This window comes from Orcinus orca, chromosome 9 (assembly GCF_937001465.1).
Source record: "Orcinus orca chromosome 9, mOrcOrc1.1, whole genome shotgun sequence".
Classification (NCBI taxonomy): domain Eukaryota; kingdom Metazoa; phylum Chordata; class Mammalia; order Artiodactyla; family Delphinidae; genus Orcinus; species Orcinus orca.
The window spans coordinates 32,749,707-32,770,927 of NC_064567.1; the positions used below are offsets into that span (position 1 = coordinate 32,749,707).

General features: G+C 40.4%; 1 protein-coding gene across 5 annotated transcripts in view; it reads right to left on the bottom strand.

Moving 5' to 3' along the window:
- Positions 1–21,221, bottom strand: part of MET (MET proto-oncogene, receptor tyrosine kinase) — a 127,242-nt gene that overhangs the window by 55,152 nt on the left and 50,869 nt on the right. For 4 of the 5 annotated variants that reach the window (XM_033428244.2, XM_033428243.2, XM_004269857.3 and 1 more), the window contains exon 3: positions 3,072–3,263. The exons of the other annotated variant lie outside the window; for it this stretch is intronic. In XM_033428244.2, the coding sequence (XP_033284135.1) occupies positions 3,072–3,263 (192 nt within the window). The remainder of the gene's footprint in view (positions 1–3,071; positions 3,264–21,221) is intronic. 5 annotated transcript variants of the gene reach the window in all.

The following is a 21,221-nucleotide window of genomic DNA, read 5'->3' on the forward strand; positions in this document are numbered from 1 at the left end:
AGGGGAGATGTGGGCAATCCCTGTGATTAGTCCTGTGATCTTCATGAGTATCCTGCTTCCCTCTCCCATGTAGCCCTGCACACTGTGCTCATGTTCCCCAGCCTTGTTCTTTTCTACATCCGCTCTGCCTCCAAAATTCGTAAGAAGGCGTGTTCTTACTGTTTACTTATACTATCTCAAACATTGCTTATCATATTATTTTACTTCAGAGCATCCCAGAGTGATCACACAAATAAAAACTGTTTTTGAAATCTGTATCTACACTGACATAGCTCTACAGATAGACTTGAATGTATGTACACATTAGTATATTTAGACATAGCTGCACCTGTGTAAGTTACACGTTTAAATGTTAAAAACATGTCAAAAATGTCTTCTCTTCCATACGTATAATATTGTTAGCTAAACAATATAATTCTTTCTAATCAAATAACCACTGTGAAATACACTTTGCACCCGACAGCTGGGGCTGAAGCTTGTATTCCCAGTCAGAGTTGAACATAAGCACAATAGGAAAGGCAGAAACAGCTGCAAACTCTTGGGAGAAAACATTTGCAAAGCAACTTTGCCTTTAGGCTTCAGGGTAGGAAGGAAGTAAAATCATTTTTCTATTCCTTTTCATGTATGGCAGCTGTCTTTGGGAAAATTATGTCCCTTCTATATTGTAACAGAAACTTCATAGTATTATTAAAACATGGGTTGTAGAAACTTCGGCTTGGCCACAGATTCAGCACTTCAGTGCAGTCAAAACATTTACAGAACTTGGCAGGTTACTGCTTGGATAGATTAAGCTGGATGGTCCCCAGATTTTTGCTGCACTCCTGACTCCGCCTCCACTTTATTTGCTGTAAACAAACTGGGTTTCAGTGATGGTGACTCTTTTATCCTTTAAATGGTTGAGGTTTATTTACATAAAATTTTACTAAATGGAATTCTTCTGGGCAAGTGTCAGAGAAAGAGATCCTCTCTTTGTGGGTTTCAGTAGCCCTGTGTTTTTTATGTCTTTGTTTTCTCTACTCTTCGTGTCAGATACATGTTTTTATTTCCCCTACTGAAATTTCAGTTCCTCAGAGGCAGGTTCTGTGTCACTGCTTCCTTTGCTGCACTTACTTGCCTAGTAAAGCAAAGTTAGTACCTTCTTGATACATATTTGATGAATTAAGAGCCACCTAGTTTAAAAAAAAAATCAAGGATATCAGTGCTTTTCATAAAATAAATATCTACTCATATACTTATTTTCATCTTTGGTGTTATGGATGCAAAGGTGTACTATGGCTTCTTTTATGAAAATGCTGGGAGACAAGAATAAAACATTTGTTACATTTTTAATAGAAATGTTAAAGCATTTCTAGTATAATGAGACTGATGTATATAACATATCACTTGGGTTGTGAAATCTGTCACACAGTAGAATTTACTTAGCTATTAAAGCAATCTATCTAAAAATGGAATTCTTTAGAATCTGGAAATAGGCCAGGAACCTTATGATGTGAAAAAGTGTCAGACCTAAAGTGACTGTAGAAAGTTTATTAATATGGAACTGGATTGGTGAGGTATTAGACAATTAAGAAAAAAAGAAAAGCAGAAAAAAGATAAAGGGAAGCAAATCAACATAGTGAACACAATAGGAATTCAATAGAGGAATTCAGTCATCCTCCTTTAGATTTTTCTTGGAATTCTACAGAATAACATCAACGTAAACTAAAAACACATATAAACACCACATAACAAACACATTTTACAAGGATAATAGATACGATCATATTTCAAATATGTTAGAGTGCTTGTCTGTGTGGGAGGAGACTGGGCATCTCTCCTTCACATTTTGAGGAGTTAAGGACAGCATTGAATGTTCTGAAGTGGGTGAATAAGAACACTGGGCTGGGGGAGTGGGAGCAAAAGTGTAGTTAATTGTGAAGCAATAGGAGGAGGGGAGACCAAGTGTGGGATTATTTAGATAACAGGATCTACAATATATGATTCATTTTGAGGTGGGAAAGTTGTATTTACACGTTTCATGATTTTGAAAAAATTCCACCATGCCCACTAGTACAAGAAAAACATTTGATCAGTACCCAGACTCCTATAAGACAGTGGTAACTTTTAAAATATATATTTGTTAAAGAATACAGATAGAGAATGTACAGATGGGCAAGTCATAGGAAAACATCATCGTCCTCAATTTGTTTACTAAAAGTCATTGCCGGACTGGGCTGTTAATTATGTCAGATGATTATGAAATAAAATCCTTCTTTAAAAGAAATTTCTAGTCTTTGTGGAAAGTCAACATTTCCAATAGATACCATCGTCACTGCATTAACCAAGAATCTACTAATGAACTCATGTTGAAAGCACTACCAATAACTATTAAAGCAGCAAAACAGACCCAACACGAGAGCATTTTAATTTCTGCAAAGTGCTAGGGTTCTTGTATCTAGGGGACACGATAACTGCAAGTCTGAAATGTGAACTTTTATTGTATGGAAATACTGTTGCTATCCATTAAAGGTATTTCTTAACAAAATCCGGATCTTTTTTTCCCAGTGTTTGCACTTTTTTGTGTCTGACCCCATCATTTTGCAGAATCAGGAGAACTGGAGTTACAATGGGATTTTGATGATAACGTCCCTTCCTAACTCCTGCCAATATTTCTCAATGATGTGAATGTTTCTTCTCATGGAGACGCACGGTTCACACAATAGCTCTCTTTTGATCCGTAGCTTCCCTTGAAATAGGAAAACATCGCCTGGAAGCGCTTTAATTGTTTCATTTTATTTTCCAATCATGTGATAGAAATCATGAATGGAAAAAAAAACCCCAAACCATTCCAGGCAAGAAAATTAAAGCAACCACATTTAAACTGAAAGCTTTACGAATTTAACAACGGAAAATAGGCCATACACTTCATAAAAAGTGGACCAAGCTTCATTGTTTTGCTTTCAGTCTATGCCTCTAGCTTCCACTGTGATTCTCACTTACAGTATTTGCAAACACCTTACTGTAAAAAGAGAAGGAAATTAACTGCATAACACCGGATAAAACAGACACAGCCACTCTCAGAAAGTATGTACCTGCATGAATCGACCCTCTGACGTTCCAAGATTAGCGATGGTGAGGTCTCCTTTAATAAAGGTGGATATAGATGTTAAGAGGACTTGGTTGAACTGGCCCATGAATAAGTCAACGCGCTGCAAAGCTGTGGTAAACTCCGTTCGGTATTCATCACTGCGCGCTTCGCAGCCCGATGAATTTCTCAAAAGTGTCTGGAATAAAATATGGTCATAGAATTAATGTGAGTCCAGATGTGAGCAAGCTATTAAGAAACCTTTTTGGTGTGTCTTTTTAGAGCTTGGAGGGAATGGCAAGGATAATAGACAGTTTGCAAATAGACAAATAGTCCCAGAGAGGCAGAAACAATTCTAGTGACCTAAATGACTCTAGTACCAGTAGGTGCTGCTGTGTATATACAGACTCTAAAACTAGGGGCAAATCTTTCCCTCACAGTTTGTGTCATGGTTTGATATGTACGTACATAAAAATGGAACTTAGCTGGTGCTAGTAAAAGAAAAACAAAACTATGAATGTTTCAGGCCTGGACATGAAGGTAATGCTTCTAGCAGGCAAGTCCAATGAGATGAATATCAACTGGAATAATCATAAATGTCAGAATCACACTAGGACATTGTATTTTAAAACGTGTTCCTTAGTGCATTTGTGCGCAGTGGGGTGGTGGGGATAATTCATGGGGAAGTGGCAGAGCACAGACTCCAGACCTAGGTGCCTGCATTAAACCCTGGTCCTTAATGGTTACTCGTTGTATGTAATTTCTATAACCTCCCTGTGTTTGTGAAATTCATGTTATCTCTGTTATAGTTCCTCCATTTGTAAAATTGAGAGAATTACAGAAATGTACTTACCTTACAGAGCTGTTGTAAAGATTAAATGAGCTGGTTTACAGAAATCTCTTATAATAGAACCCAGCACAGAGAACACAAGAGTATTTGTCCTCATTATGGTGAAAGGCTCCAAAAATGTAGAAGTTGTGCAGCAAATGCTTTGTTAATCAGCTAACTAAAAGGCAATTACCACTAAATCAGGTATTTATCTTTTAGCTTTAACTTTAAGTGAAAGGATTTAAAGAACATTGTTCACGAATACATGACAATTTAAGTACTATGGATCCCTCCCTTCACCTCGACACTTCAGTCTGCTGGTCTTCCTTCTACTACTTCTCAGACTGTAACATTTGTCTCCTTTGCAGGACCATCCATGCTTGCCTGTCAATGTTAGAGTTTCTCAAGACTCCATCCTAGGGCTGCTCCTCTGCTCACTCACTCTTCATACTCCCCACTCAGGATATCTCAGTTTTACTCTATTTAGTTGACACTCACATTTGTACCTCCAGGCTAACTTGCTCCTCTGAGCTGACTGTGCATTTATCAAACTGCCTATGAAATCTGAACTCAGATGTCTCAAAGACCTCAGGCTCAACATGACCAAAGTAGAAAACACAATCTTCCCCCATGCCTGACCTTGTGATGTAATGCACCCCAGCAAATGGCTGCACCATTTCTCCAGGTGCACAAGTCAGAAATCTAAGTGTCATCCGTCATTCCTCCCCATACACAGTCCATCACCAATTCCCATCAATTGCACTTTCTAAATATCTCCTGGGTCTCTACAGTTTTCTCTATCTCTACCACGGCAACCTTCATCGAAGGCACCTCCATCCTTTCCTGAACTATGACAATGGCTTTTTAACTGGACCTGCCCCGTCCAATCTCATCTAATCTCTTTCTAGGTCCATTCTCCACACTGCAGCCAAATTTTCTTTTTAAACCACAAATCTCATCATGTCACTCTGCTTAAAACACTGAACATTTCCCCACTGCTCTTCGGATCAAGGACAAAACTTTTAACATGCCCCATTGGATCCTGCATCATCTGGTTCCTGCTCAAATTCTCCAGACTCACCCTGCGCTGTGTTCTTCCTTGCTCTCTATGCTCCAGTGAGCTGGCCTTCTCTTAGTTCTCTAAATAGCTATGTGTCCTCCATGACAGGGCCTCTGCACATGCTGTTCCCTCTGCCTGGAATGCTCCTTCAGATCTCAGCTTGTCATCAGTTCCTCAGAAGGCCTGCCCTGAGCCCAATATCTAGGTCAAATGCTTCTATTATAGACTGTCATAATACCATTTACTATGTGAAATAGCACTCATTATAGCTGCAACTACTATTCGCTTGTGTGATATAAGAGTGATGTGAGACTTCTCCCAAGTGGCTCCCTGTCTTTAGGGACCCTGCTTGTTTACCACTGTATTGCTAGTAGTAGATGAAATATCACACATAGTAGATGTTTAATAAATACTAATTGAATAAATGAATAAGTAAATCAATTATGGGTAGATGGGGAATGAGTGTGAAGATATGAACCAATATTACTAAAGCTATTTTTTTTTCAGGAATAGGGATAGTTTATGAGTTTATAAGGGACAAATGGAGTGACTGACCCCGACTGTCCTGACAAGATAATTGCAAATTGGTAACTTTGGGCAAGATAATGGGGGGCAAGAAGGTGTATAAAGAAGACAAAGTCTAACTTGAAGAAAGAGAGAAACAGCTCAGTTTTACACATCTTTGTATGTAGCTACAAGTCCAGGAAAATGATTTGAAGATTAGAGATTTTCTATTATTGTCCTATTATGTTTGTAATAATCAGAAAGTTGTTAGAGCATATTTCAAACCAACTTAGTGCTTAAGAACAAACTGAAATAAAAAATTTAGTTACCCTTATGTAAAATAACCTTACTCCTTAATGTCAAACTTCTGTCACATAGAATGCAAAGTTCTTACATGTATTAACTTTATGGTTAAATATCACCTAACATCCTGTTTTATACAGCAACAGCTACTTTTTTATTTTAAATGGTGATACGTTAGCAAACAGAGAGTCTCAGAGATACTAAACCTATGATTTTAATAAGATGTTCTAGTTCTAGACATTTTTTGATATATTTATGAGTGCTATTTTACTATTTAATTGGAAACTTTTCTTCACTAAAGTGCTATAGATTGCTCTGAGGAGTAGCAGATAACTGAGATGTACTGTCAGTTCAATAGTTACCAATTAATTGGTAATAAAGTTTCCATTGGTGATCAATCATCCATTTTGCAGAGAGTGCTAGAACCAGGGAAGCTTCTTAAAGGAGCAGAGGACATTTTTAAATCAAAGCCCTTCTGAAGTATTCCGTTATAGAGGTGTCTGCTCTTCAGAGTCAGCTTCTGTGATTTTGTTCATTTCTTGTTCTCCCTTTTTTCCAATGTCTAGGTGGCATTCTGGGAACTTTAAAGCCTCAGACTTGACTTGGGGTTCGGTGCTGGTGGAGATATGATGGATTCATCAGCATATAAAACAATTGGCAAATTGCGGAGTAGAGTCTTAGGTTGTAAACTAGTAGCAGCCTACTATCAACAAGAGTCCAGGAACTGTCTCATTTATCTTTTATCCCCACTGTGTACACTGCCTAGCACACTGTAGGTATTTAACAACTGCCTGCTGAAAAATTAATGCAATTATACTCCAATTTGCAAAGTAACCAGGCATAAAGCTCATTTGCCTACCCAGCTTGCTTTGTGGTCTGCCTTGCTGAATAGGGCGAGCTGGAGAACAGGGGTTTAGATGCATCTGAGTGTCTGCAAACCTGCAGGACCTCACTGATCTTTTCTAAATGAAGGGAGAGAAACAGGACCAGAACTTTAGCTTCTATGTGTCTGTTTTCTCACATGTAAGGCTTAATAAGTGTAGAACTCTGCATCAGAGTTAATGCAATATTTACATTCCACACTTCAAGGCTTCTCCTTCAGGAAACAGTAAGGTCTCTAAATGGTACTTCCTCAAGGACTGAGAGGGATTCCTGTCCCCCACCCCCCCACAAACAAATTCCAAAGTATAGAAACACTGAACAATGTTGGAATAGGATGTACAGAGGTCCTTGATCTTAAAAAATTGTGCAATGGAGCCGAAAACCAAACATCATGTCAGGGTCAAGTGGCATTCAAATTTCAGAAGCCAGGGGACCCCAACCTTTTTCTTTTTCATTTTCTCCTCAGCTGAGATCTGCAGGAGAGGGGCACTAACTTTGAGGAAAACGTAACATTCCAGTGTTCACTGCAGGAGAGGGGGACTACTCCTTGCCTCTTCCTGCTGAGAATCCTGATAAACTCGACGCCTGGGGTCAGAGTGGCAGGAACTGGCTTACAGAGCTGCGGGCTATCGTTATGCTTGAATAGTTAGACCTTTAACTATTAGAGGGAGCCTTGGTTTAAACTCTCAGCATTGCAAAGGTAAGGTATCTTGTAAATACTCCATCTGATTCACCATGTCCCTTACAGGTAACGAGTGAATGTGTTTGTTGCTCATTTGTGCAGGAAAGATGGGGTGACTTCTCACCACTTTACACACAGCTCCTGGTGTGATGTTGGAGTGGGACTGCGTCCAGCTGGAAGAACAACTACAGACCCACTGCCGGGGGTCTCCTTGCCACTCGTGCTTCTCTTAAAGCCAAAGGTCTCGTGTTTTGGGGTAAAAGTGAACGTATCTGGTGAAAAGCAGTTCTCTGGTACAACAGCTGCTTTGGGGCATTGCAGAAGAGCCTACAGAGAAAGTTTCCCCCCAGCACCAGTTGAGGAGCCAGACTAATGCTCTCTCTTTGGTAACAAAGGGAGGAAGAAGGAAGGAAGGAAGGAAGGGAGGGAGGAAATCAATCTTTACCCTGCACCTACACTGTGCCAGGCACTGAGTTGGGCATTTTCACGTACAAGCAGACTCACAGCAGCCCTGTGAGGTTTTATCACACTGAGTTTCAGGAGGAGACGCAGGGCAGCCAAAGGTGGTGGCCACAGGTTCACACTGGAACAGGCATTCGAATTTAACTCTCTCTGACTCTCAAGCTCATGAATTGCTTTTGCTACTGTTTACTATTCTGGGCAAAGTTCCGAGAGTTGTACAATTAGAAAAATGGAAAGGGCCTTAGAGACCATCTTACTCCAGTCCCTCACTTTATGTATGAGAAACTGAAAGTTAGGGAAGTTGTAACTCTAAGAGAGTTGGAATCACTTAACGAAAGTTATCATTTAACACGTAAACCCACAACGCTTCAAAGAAGGAAATGTATTGATAGATTTGCCCACCCATGATTCCTCTTCTGAGAGAAAGGCTGGAATTAATCATTATTTTCTGGACCATGGCACAGAAATGACCACTAGCATTTTGGGCTGCTCTAGTTAGCATGGCTCTCAAATTTACCTCTTTGTCACCTATTTTGGTTAACGAACATTATTCCATCCCGGTCACTCGAAATTTCAGCCATCACCAACTCCTCTTTCTCCAGCATCTCTCACATCCAAGCAGTTGCTAGGTCTCGCTCAACTCTGTCTGCAGTGTCTCTCCTGTGCAGCTCTCCAGCCACCCCTGCACGCCTGCCCCAGGATAGGTGTTCCTCACTGGCCCTCCTGTCTCCCATCTCATCTGCCTTGAAGCAGTTACTTCCTTCTTCAAAATTTTAATTGCTTCCCAAAGGCCTGCAGGAAAAGTCCAGTCTCCTTAGTATGACATCCTAACCTGCCTTGATTAACATGCTTAGTCTTTTTTCCACTAAGGCATTAAGATTTTCCATTAAGATGGTCAGGTGACCATCTAGGACACCATGGGAATCTCAGAGTGACTATCCTGACACAAGACCCTTCCCATTTTTGGATTCTTGCATTTACTTTGGCAGCTGATGGCCCCCTCCCGCTGGCCACTGACACCCACTCCCTGCTCACGTAAACCTGAAGGCTGGCTCTCTCCTAAAGTCTCTCTTTACGATGTCTTTTGAATGACAGAAGTAATGTGTTTTGGGACTTCCCTGGTGGCGCGGGGGTTAAGAATCCGCCTGCCAATGAAAGGAACACGATTCGATCCCTGGTCTGGGAAAATCCCACATATCGCGAAGCAACAAAGCCGGTGCACCACAAATACTGAGCCTGTGCTCTAGAGCCCGCGAGCCACAACTACTGAGCCTGTGTGCCACAACCACTGAAGCCTGTGCGCCTAGAGCCTGTGCTCTGCAACAAGAGAAGCCACCGCAATGAGAAGTCTGCGCACCTTAACAAAGAGTAGCCCCCGCTTGCTGCAACTAGAGAAAGCCCGTGAGGCAACTAAGACCCCACTCAGCTAAAAAAAAAAAAAAAGTAATGTGTTTTATTGGATGGGGGAGGGGAAACAGTGACAAAGAATAAGAATAGTGGATAGTACAAGGGCACAGGAAGATACCATAGAGCTCTAGATACTTGAGTCAAGAGGGAAAAAGAAATAAAATCATCCAGTACAATACGTTGTTTAGGTTATACACATGTGTAGCACAAGTAAAGGCAAGGGAAAGATGAACAAACAATACACAATTGCCGTTTACCCACTTTTCTGGGGCAGGAAGGTAGGAATAAGACTGGGTGCGACACATGAGGCCTTCAAAGGCATTGGTAATATTCTCTTTTTTCAGCTTCGTGGTAGAGAATCAGTATCTGTTTTATTTTGCATACACACTCACAATACATACATGTATATAGTACATTATTCTTTTGTATATATTACTATATCATTATAAAAATAAATTTTAAAGAAAACAGTGAATAAATGGGAGGGAAGAAAGTGAAGAGAGCCGATTAACTACTCTCTCCACCCCAACTTTTTTTTTCTTTAACATCTTTATTGGAGTATAATTGCTTTAAAATCGTGTATTAGTTTCTGCTTTATAACAAAGTGAATCAGTTATACATATGCATAAGTCCCCATATCTCTTCCCTCTCGCGTCTCCCTCCCTCCCACCCCTCTAGGTGGTCACAAAGCACCGAGCTGATCTCCCGGTGCTATGCGGCTGCTTCCCACTAGCTATTTTACATTTGGTAGTGTATATATGTCCATGCCACTCTCTCACTTTGTCCCAGCTTACCCTTCCCCCTCCCCGTATCCTCAAGTCCATTCTCTAGTAGGTCTGTGTCTTTATTCCCTAGGTTCCTCATGACAATTTTTTTTTTTTAGATTCCATATATATGTGTTAACATACGGTATTTGTTTTTCTCTTTCTGACTTACTTCACTCTGTATGACAGACTCCAGATCCATCCACCTCACTACAAATAACTCAATTTCGTTTCTTTTTATGGCTGAGTAATATTCCATTGTATATATGTGCCACGTTTTCTTTAACCGTTCATCTGTTGATGGACACTTAGGTTGCTTCCATGTCCTGGCTATTGTAAATAGAGCTGCAATGAACATGTTGGTACATGACTCTTTTTGAATTATGGTTTTCTCAGGGTATATGCCCAGGAGTGGGATTGCTGGGTCATATGGTAGTTCTATTTGTAGTTTTTTAAGGAATCTCCAAACTGTTCTCCATAGTGGCTGTATCAATTTGCATAACCATCAACAGTGCAAGAGGGTTCCCGTTTCTCCACACCCTCTCCAGCATTTATTGTTTCTAGATTTTTTGATGATGGCCATTCTGACCGGTGAGAGATGATACCTCGTTGAAGTTTTGATTTGCATTTCTCTAATGATTAATGATGTTGAGCATTCTTTCATGTGTTTGTTGGCAATTTGTATATCTTCTTTGGAGAAATGTCTATTTAAGTCTTCTGCCCATTTTTGGATTGGGTTGTTTGCTGTTTTGATATTGAGCTGCATGAGCTGCTTGTACATTTTGGAGATTAATCCTTTGTCAGTTGCTTCATTTGCAAATATTTTCTCCCATTCTGAGGGTTGTCTTTTCGCCTTGTTTATGGTTTCCTTTGCTGTGCAAAAGCTTTAAGTTTCATTAGGTCCCATTTGTTTATTTTTGTTTTTATTTCCATTTCTCTAGGAGGTGGGGCAAAAAGGATCTTGCTGTGATTTATGTCACAGAGTGTTCTGCCTATGTTTTCCTCTAAGAGTTTTATAGTGTCTGGCCTTACATTTAGGTCTTTAATCCATTTTGAGTTTATTTTTGTGTGTGGTGTTAGGAAGTGTTCTAATTTCATTCTTTTATATGTAGCTGTCCAGTTTTCCCAGCACCACTTATTGAAGAGGCTGTCTTTTCTCCACTCTACATTCTTGCCTCCTTTATCAAAGATAAGGTGACCATATGTGCATGGGTTTACCTCTGGGCTTTCTATCCTGTTCCATTGATCTATATTTCTGTTTCTGTGCCAGTACCATATTGTCTTGATTACTGTAGCTTTGTAGTATAGTCTGAAGTCAGGAAGCCTTATTCCGCCAGCTCCGTTTTTCACTCTCAAGATTGCTTTGGCTATTAAGGGCCTTTTGTGTTTCCATAAAAATTGTGAATTTTTTTGTTCTAGTTCTGTGAAAAATGCCAGTGGTAGTTTGATAGGGATTGCATTGACTCTGTAGTTTGCTTTGGGTAGTATAGTCATTTTCACAATGTTGATTCTTCCAGTCCAAGAACATGGTATATCTCTCCATCTATTTGTATCCTCTTTAATTTCTTTCAACAGTGTCTTATAATTTTCTGCATATAGGTCTTTTGTCTCCTTAGGTAGGTTTATTCCTAGTTATTTTATTCTTTTTGTTGCAATGGTAAATGGGAGTGTTTTCTTAATTTCACTTTCAGATTTTTCATCATTAGTGTATAGGAATGCCAGAGATTTCTGTGCCTTAACGTTGTATCCTGCTACTTTACCAAATTCATTGATTAGCTCTGGTAGTTTTCTGGTAGCATCTTTAGGATTCCCTATGTATAGTATCATGTCATCTGCAAACAGTTACAGCTTTACTTCTTCTTTTCTGATTTGGATTCCTTTTATTTCTTTTTCTTCTGTGGTTGCTAAGGCTAAAACCTCCAAAACTATGTTGAATAACAGTGGTGAGAGTGGGCAACCTTGTCTTGTTCCTGATCTTAGTGGAAATGGTTTCAGTTTTTCACTATTGAGGATGATGTTGGCTGTGGGTTTGTCATATATGGCCTTTATTATGTTGAGGAAAGTTCCCTCTATGCCTACTTTCTGCAGGGTTTTTATCATAAATGGGTGTTGAATTTTGTCCAAAGCTTTCTCTGCATCTATTGAGATGATCATATGGTTTTTCTCCTTCAAATTGTTAATATGGTGTATCACATTGATTGATTTGCGTATAATGAAGAATCCTTGCATTCCTGGGATAAACCCCACTTGATCATGGTGTATGATCCTTTTAATGTGCTGTTGGATTCTGTTTGCTAGTATTTTGTTGAGGATTTTTGCATCTATGTTCATCAGTGATATTGGCCTGTAGTTTTCTTTCTTTGTGACATCTTTGTCTGGTTTGGTATAGGGTGATGGTGGCCTCATAGAATGAGTTTGGGAGTGTTTCTCCCTCTGCTATATTTTGGAAGAGTTTGAGAAGGATAGGCGTTAGCTCTTCCCTAAATGTTTGATAGAATTCCCCTGTGAAGCCATCTGGTCCTGGGCTTTTGTTTGTTGGAAGATTTTTAATCACAGTTTCAATTTCAGTGCTTTTGATTGGTCTGTTCATATTTTCTATTTCTTCCTGGTTCAGTCTCAGAAGGTTGTGCATTTCTAAGAATTCACCCATTTCTTCCAGATTGTCCATTTTACTGGCATATAGTTGCTTGTAGTAATCTCTCATGATCCTTTGTATTTCGGCAGTGTCAGTTGTTACTTCTTTTTCATTTCTAATTCTATTGATTTGTCTTCTCCCTTTATTTCTTGATGAATATGGCTAATGGTTTATCAATTTTGTTTATCTTGTCAAAGAACCAGCTTTTAGTTTGATGTTTGCTATCGTTTCCTTCATTTATTTTTCATTTATTTCTGATATTTATGATTTCTTTCCTTCTGCTAACTTTGGGGTTCTTCTTTCTCTAATTGCTTTAGGTGTAAGGTTAGGTTGTTTATTTGAGATGTTTCTTAAGGTAGGATTGTATTGCTATAAACTTCCCTCTTAGAACTGCTTTTGCTGCATCCCACAGGTTTTGGGTATCGTGTTTTCATTGTTATTTGTTTCTAGGTATTTTTTTGACTTCCTCTTTGATTTCTTCAGTGATCTCTTGGTTATTAAATAGTGTATTGTTTAGCCTCCACGTGTTTATATTTTTTACAGATTTTTTCCTGTAATTGATATCTAGTCTCATAGCGTTGTGGTCGGAAAAGATACTTGATACGATTTCAATTTTCTTAAATTTACCAGGGCTTGATTTGTGACCCAAGATATGATCTATCCTGGAGAATGTTCCATGAGCACTTGAGAAGAATGTGTATTCTGTTGTTTTTGGATGGAATGTGCTATAAATATTAATTAAGTCCATCTTGTTTAATGTATCATTTAAAGCTTGTGTTTCCGTATTTATTTTCAGCTTGGATGATCTGTCCATTGGTGAAAGTGGGGTGTTAAAGTCCCCTACTATGATTGTGTTACTGTTGATTTGCCATTTTATGGCTGTTAGTATTTGCCTTATGTATTGAAGTGCTCCTATGTTGGGTGCTTAAATATTTACAATTGTTATATCTTCCTCTTGGATTGATCCCTTGATTATTATGTAGTGTCCTTCTTTGTCTCTTGTAATAGTCTCTGTTTTAAAGTCTATTTTGTCTGACATAAGAATTGCTACTCCAGCTTTCTTCTGATTTCCATTTGCATGGAATATGTTTTTCCATCCTCTTACTTTCAGTCTGTATGTATCCCTAGGTCTGAAGTGGGTCTCTTGTAGACAGCATATATATGGGTCTTGTTTTTGTATCCATTCAGCCAGTCTATGTCTTTTGGTAGGAGAATTTAATCCATTTACACTTAAGGTAATTATCGATATGTATGTTCCTATTACCATCTTCTTAATTGTTTTAGGTTTGTTATTGTAGGTCTTTCCCTTCTCTTGTGTTTCCTGCCTAGAGAAGTTCCTTTAGCATTTGTTGTAAAGCTGGTTTGGTGGTGCTGAATTCTCTTAGCTTTTGCTTGTCTCTTAGCTTTTGCTTGTCTGTAAAGGTTTTAATTTCTCTGCCTAATGTGAATGAGATCCTTGCTGGGTAGAGTAATCTTGGTTGTAGGTTTTTCTCCTTCATCAATTTAAATATATCCTGCCACTCCCTTCTGGCTTGCAGAATTTCTGCTGAAAGATCAGCTGTTAACCTTATGGGGATTCCCTTGTGCGTTATCTGTCATTTTTCCCTTGCTGCTTTTAATATTTTTTCTTTGTATTTAATTTTTGATAGTTTGGTTAATATGTGTCTTGGTGTGTTTCTCCTTGGATGTATCCTGTATGGGACTCTCTGTGCTCCCTGGACTTGATTAACTATTTCCTTTCCCATATTAGGGAAGTTTTTAACTATAATCTCTTCAAATATTTTCTCATCCTTTTCTTTTTCTCTTCTTCTTCTGGGACCCTTATAATTTGAATGTTGTTGCGTTTAATGTTGTCCCAGAGATCTCTGAGACTGTCCTCAATTCTTTTCATTCTTTGTTCTTTATTCTGCTCTGCAGTAGTTATTTGCACTATTTTATCTTCCAGGTCACTTATCCGTTCTTCTGCCTCAGTTTTTCTGCTATGGATCCCTCTAGAGAATTTTTAATTTCATTTATTGTGTTGTTCATCACTGTTTGTTTGCTCTTTAGTTCTTCTAGGTCCTTGTTAAATGTTTCTTGTATTTTCTTCATTCTATTTCCAGGATTTTGGATCATGTTTACTATCATTATTCTGAATTCTTTTACAGGTAGACTGCCTAGTTCCTCTTCATTTGTTAGGCCTGGTGTGTTTTTGCCTTGCTCCTTCATCTGCTGTGTGTTTCTCTGTCTTCTCATTTTGCTTAACTTACTGTGTTTGGGGTCTCCTTTTTGTAGCCTGCAGGTTCGTATTTCATGTTGTTTTTGGTGTCTGTCCCCAGTGGCTAAGCTTGGTTCAGTGGGTTGTGTAGGCTTCCTGGTGGAGGGGACTAGTGCCTCTGTTCTGGTGGATGAGGCTGGATCTTCTTTCTGGTGGGCAGGTCCACATCTGCTAGTGTTTTTTTGGGTGTCTGTGGCCTTATTATGATTTTAGGCAGCCTCTCTGCTAATGCATAGGGTTGTGTTCCTGTCTTGCTAGTTGTTTGGCACAGGGTGTCCAGCACTGTAGCTTGCTGGTCGTTGAGTAGAGCTGGGTCTTAGCATTGAGATGGAGATATCTGAGAAAGCTTTCGCTGTTTGATTTTACTTGGATCTGGGAGGTCTCTTGTGGACAAGTGTCCTGAACTTGGCTCTCCCACCTCAGAGGCACAGCTCTGATGCCTGGCTGGAGTAGCAAGAGTCTGTCATCCACACGGCTCAGAATAAAAGGGGAAAAAAAGAGAAAGAAACAAAGTAGAAGATAAAATAAAATAAAATAGTTATTAAAATAAAAAATAACTATTAAAAATTTTTTTAAGTAAAAAAAAAAAAAAAAAGAAAGAAGAGAGCAGCCAAACCGACAAACAAGTCCACCAATGATCACAAGTGCTAAAAAGTATACTAAGAAAACAAAACTAAACTAAAAAAAAACAAAAACGGACTGACAGAACCATAGGACAAATGGTAAAAGAAAGCTATACAGAGAAAATCACACACAGAAGCATATACATACACACTCACAAAAAGAGAAAAAGGGAAAAAAAAAAAAAAGTCGTTGCTCCCAAAGTCCACCTCCTCAATTTGGGATGATTCATTTTCTATTCAGGTATTCCACAGATGCAGGGTACATCAATTTGATCGTGGAGAATTAATCCGCTGCTCCTGAGGATGCTGGGAGAGACTTCCCTTTCTCTTCTTTGTTTGCACAGCTCCCGGGGTTCAGCTTTGGATTTGGCCCCGCCTCTGCGTGTAGGTCTCCTGAGGGCGTCTGTTCCCGCTCAGACAGGACGGGGTTAAAGGAGCAGCTGATTCAGGGGCTCTGGCTCACTCAGGCCGGGGGGAAGGGGGGGTACGGATGTGGGGCGAGCCTGCAGCAGCAGAGACCAGCATTACATTGCACCAGCCTGAGGCCGCCGTGTGTTCTCCTGGGGAAGTTGTCCCTGGATCTCAGGACCCTGGCAGTGGCGGGCTGCAAGGCTCCCAAGAGGGGAGGTGTGTATAGTGACCTGTGCTTGCACACAGGCTTCTTGGTGGCGGCAGCAGCAGCCTTTGAGTCTCACGCTTGTCTCTGGGGTCCGTGCTGATAGGCGCGGCTCACGCCTGTCTCTGGAGCTCCTTAACGCGGTGCTCTGAATCCCCTCTCCTCGCGCACCATGAAACAGAAAGGCAAGACAAAGTCTCTTGCCTCTTTGGCAGCTCCAGACTTTTTCCCAGACTCCCTCCCAGCTAGTTGTGGCACACTAGACCCCCTTCCGGCTGTGTTCAGGCAGCCAACCCCAGTCTTCTCCCTGGGATCCGACCAAAGCCTGAGCCTCAGCTCCCAGGCCCCACCCGTCCCGGCGGGTGAGCAGACAAGCCTCTCGGACTGGTGAGTGCTGGTCAGCACTGATCCTCTGTGCGGGAATCTCTCTGCTTTGCCCTCCGCACCCTTGTTGCTGCGCTCTCCTCGGTGGCCCCGAAGCTTCCCCACTCTGCCATTTGCAGTCTCTGCCCGCCAAGGGGCCTCCTAGTGTGTGGAAACCTCTCCTCCTTCACAGTTACCTCCCACTGGTGCAGGTCCCGTCGCTATTCTTTTGTCTCTGTTTTTTCTTTTACCCTACCCAGTTATGTGGGGAGTTTCTTGCCTTTTGGGAGGTCTGAGGTCTTCTGCCAGCGTTCAGTAGGTGTTCTGTAGGAGTTGTTCCACATGTAGATGTATTTTTGATGTATTTGTGGGGAGGAAGGTGATCTCCACATCTTACTCTTCTGCCATCTTGAAGCTGGAGTCCACCCCAACTTCTTGATGTCCTAAGCAGGCTTTTCTCAGCTCACAGGAGCTCACAATAATGGTGTTAAATAGCATCTGCATGGTGGATCATGGTTTTCAAAGTACATTATCTCATCTGATCCTCTCAACAAGTCTGTGAGTTGGGTTTGTTATGATTATCATATTTCTACAGGTGAGGAAATTGAGGTTCAGAGAGTTGAGAGTAACTATCAGAGCTTGAATCCAAGGTGTTGATTTCAAACCGTGTCTTCCTTATACTGCATCGTGCTACTTACTTACAGGCTCCTAAAGTATTTCTGAGGCAAACGCACACTCTAGGGATAGTCTAAGGACCAGGGAGGGAAGAAAAACTAGCATGCCTACTCGATAGGACTGGTTCTACCCCAGCTAGGATTTGATGAGTCCCATGAACTCAGGCAAATCACGTGATCTCTCTCGGTCTGAGTTTTACTTTACTTATTTAATGAACATTTGTTCATAGTGTGTACAATGTGTCAGACATGGTTCTAAGCACTTTCCAAATATTCACTCACTGAATCCTCTTGACAATCCTAGGAGGAAACTGAGGCACTGAAAGGTCACACGACCAGCAGTGGCAGGACAAGACTGCTGAGTTGATGACCTAGGTCATCTGGCCCTAGGGTCTTCACTACTACATTAGGCTACCTACTTCTTGTCTGTAAAGGGAGAGGTTGAGAGAACTGATTTCAAAGTTCTCTTCCAGCTCTACCATGCTGTGGCTCCATGGGTGACTTTCCAAAGTCCCCCTGGGCTTGGAATCACCAGACTGCCACCAGCCCACTGTTGGAACAAATGATTGCTCACGATGTTTAAGATGCCATGAATGATCACTGTCCCCCAGCCACCAGAGGCTGCTTCAAAACACAGATTCCAGATACATCTGCCTATTCTATAAGAAGTTTTGAAAAGCATTTAGCTTTGCAAGGTTTATCCTCTTCTAAAATAATTATGTGACATCAACTCTGAGAACCAATGGTAAACATTCTGTTCTGTTTTTCTTTAAACTTGTTAAAGACTTGCTTCCTTAACCTAAAAGCTTATATACTGTCATAGGGCTAAATAATAGGAATTACTCTACAATTCATAAGCCTTGAAACAATAGTTTAGTTTTTCTTCACCTTTTCCCGAGCACTGGACATATTTTTTTAACCTGACTCAGATGTATACTTTTTTTTTTAATGAAAAGAAAACCGAAGTGCTATATACCTCAATGTATTTGATTCAAAATGTTTCCCCTAATTAAAATTATGATGCATGCAGTGAATATGCAATTACATTTAATTCAGTATAATTAAGGATGTGATATATATAAAATAGTGATTCTTCTAATTGATCTACAGGACAAATTTAGCTCATCTATAGATAATTTAAACCAGTCTTGCAGATAGACTTTTTAAAATGTACTATCTTGTGAGATCTTTGACAGTTCACTCATACCAGCTCTTCCCTACTTGCCCATGACTAAATTAACAGAAGCAATTTAATATTACCTTTATTCATAATTATACTTTGTACAAATTCTTTGGACATGTAATAATGGTTTTCAGGGGGATACATATTTCAAAATAGAAAGTCCCTCTTTGCCTAAGGCTTGATATATAGTTGGCTAAAAACTCAACTGCTTTAATTTCAGGAACTCCACTTTGCTTATTTCCCTAAATTTCATTCATGTGCTCTCTTCTCTTTGTTATATGGGACTTGGAGGCAGGTGGTGTGGAACTGACCGCAGGCAGAGACACAAAGCTTTGAACTTAGGGGTCTGCTTATGCTTCGTTCAACTTCTCTCAGTCTGTACTCAGATGTCTAAGATATTAACACTGAAGCCTGGATTCTTTGTAAAATGCAGAATCTCTCTGGCAGAGCAGGCCCTTCCCTTTGGGGTCTTTAATGCAAGGCCAGACTATTAGGATGCTATGGTCAAACCCTAAGAATGTGACTACATTGTTTTGTGCTATGAAGAGGATGCCTGATGTTGGCCTTAGTCATGATTTAAAAGAAAGATGCTTCCTCAGTATTTTTGCTGCCATGAATTCCCCTTGATGAAGTGATCTCGCCTCATGGCTTCAACAACCTGAAACCTCAGTTGGAGTTCTAGCAGAGGAGCAAAACGGGGGATCAGTTAAAGAAAGGTTGATTGTCTCTAGGAAGGAAAAAAGGGCATCCTCTCGGGCTGTGTGTAGAGCCTCAGACAGTCATGAACGTAGCATAACCAGGCATCTGGCTAGCCAGCTGCTGGCTCAACACTGGTGATTCACGAGGTGATGTATGCTGCCTCGTGATGACCTAACTTCACACACCCAAGCGCATTCTCTGTTCTGAGGACCAGCCCAGTCTCTGCAATTGCCTTCAGGCCAAGTTTGAATGTACCATTGATGACATTGAAACTCATCATTTTTCTTTCCAAACTGACTCCCTTTCTAGCTTCCTCTTTTTTTTTTTTTTTAATGGGAGTATAGCTGCTTTACACTGCTGTGTCAGTTTCTGCTGTCCAGCATCTCGCTTCCTATTTCTATATGGCATCAATAGCCACCCTCTCCCTAAGCCTCAGGTATCAGCCATCTTTAACTCTTCTTCTTTTCCTTTATTGTTTATATCCACTTACCAACTCAAAAATTTTTCTACTGAATTAAAGGAAATCTCATACTTAGCCTCCGACAGTCTGATTTCCTTGATTCCATAATCTCCTTCCTCAAGTCCACTTCTTAGTCATGTCCATTGGTAATCTCACAAGGCTAGTGGAGAAGAGCATGCGTTCAGGGATGACCCTGCCCTTATTGTCTGTGTGAACTTAGAGTGGATACTTAGATCTCCAAGCCTCAGTTCTTCACTTGTAAAACAGAAAAACACACACCTATCTAATAGAATTGTTTCCAGGTTCAAATGAAATGAATCCAGTGCCAGCAGTATATTAAATGGTCACTTCCTTCCTTCATTTAGTCATTCGAAAATATTTACTAAGCCTGTAGTAGGGTGAATAGAGTTCCCCCGCAAAGTCATATATCCACCTGGAACCTCAAAATGTGACCTTATTTGGAAAGAGGATCTTTCCAAGTAACTAGTTAAGAATCTTGAGATGAAATTGTCCTGGATTTAGTGTGAGCCCTAAGTCCAATGTCTGGTGTCTTCCCAAGAAAAGGAGAGGACACAAAGAAATACACAGGGAAGATGGCCACGTGAAGATGAAGGCAGAGATTGCAGTTATGCTGCTACAACCTAAGGAATGCCTCGAACCACCAGAACTGTAAGAGGCAAGGAAGGATTCTTCCCTAGAACTTTTAGAGGGAGCACGACCTTGACGGACATCTTGATTTTGGACTTTTGGCCTCCAGGACTACGTGAGTAGAAATTTCTGTTGTTTTAAGCCACCAAGTTTGTGGTCATTTGTTGTGGCAGCTCTAGGAAAGTAATATAATGCCATACCACAGTACTGTTCTGGATAACTGGAAGAATACAGAAGCAAACAGAAAAGGCCTAAGTCTATGCCCTTGTGCTTAATAACTTAAATAGTTATTGTTATTATTATTTTTTGTTGGTTGGTCTAATGGGTCTTCATAATACCTAGAAGGACAAAGTCCAAAATTCTTATTATTTAGATTAAGAAAATAATCTAAAATGGAAACACTCACACCCATTTAATAGAATTATTTATAGATAGTAAGGTCAGACTTGTTATCTGTCCACTATTATTTTTCATTATTCTCTAAAGCAGGGATTGGCACCCTTTTTTTGTAAACGGTTAGGGAGCAAAAATCCTAGCTTTTGAGTGCCATTGGGTCCCTGTAGCATATTTTAGTTTAGTCTGTGTGTGCGTTTTTTAAACCTTTTAAAAATGTAGGGGCTTCCCTGGTGGCGCAGTGGTTGAGAGTCCGCCTGCCGATGCAGGGGACGCGGGTTCGTGCCTCGGTCCGGGAGGATCCCACATGCCGCAGAGTGGCTGGGCCCGTGAGCCATGGCCGCTGAGCCTGCGCGTCCGGAGCCTGTGCTCCGCAACGGGAGAGGCCACAACAGTGAGAGGCCCGCGTACCGCAAAAAAAAAAAAAAAAAAAAAAAAAAAGTAAAAACCATTCTTAACTTGCTGGGTGTACAAAAATAGGTCATAATTTGCCAACCCTAGCAAATGCTTCTACCTATAGTCCAGCCTGTTCCCTCAATATCCCTTGAAGGTACTGTGCACATAGGGAGACAAGAGGTAGACACACGAAATAGCTAATAATGCAAAGTACAGTATAAAGAACACTGTTGATAGATAAGTTCTGAAAACACAGGTAGTATAGGCTATAAGATTAGATAAGGATGAGATCAGAGTGGGCTTAGACAGCTGGGGAA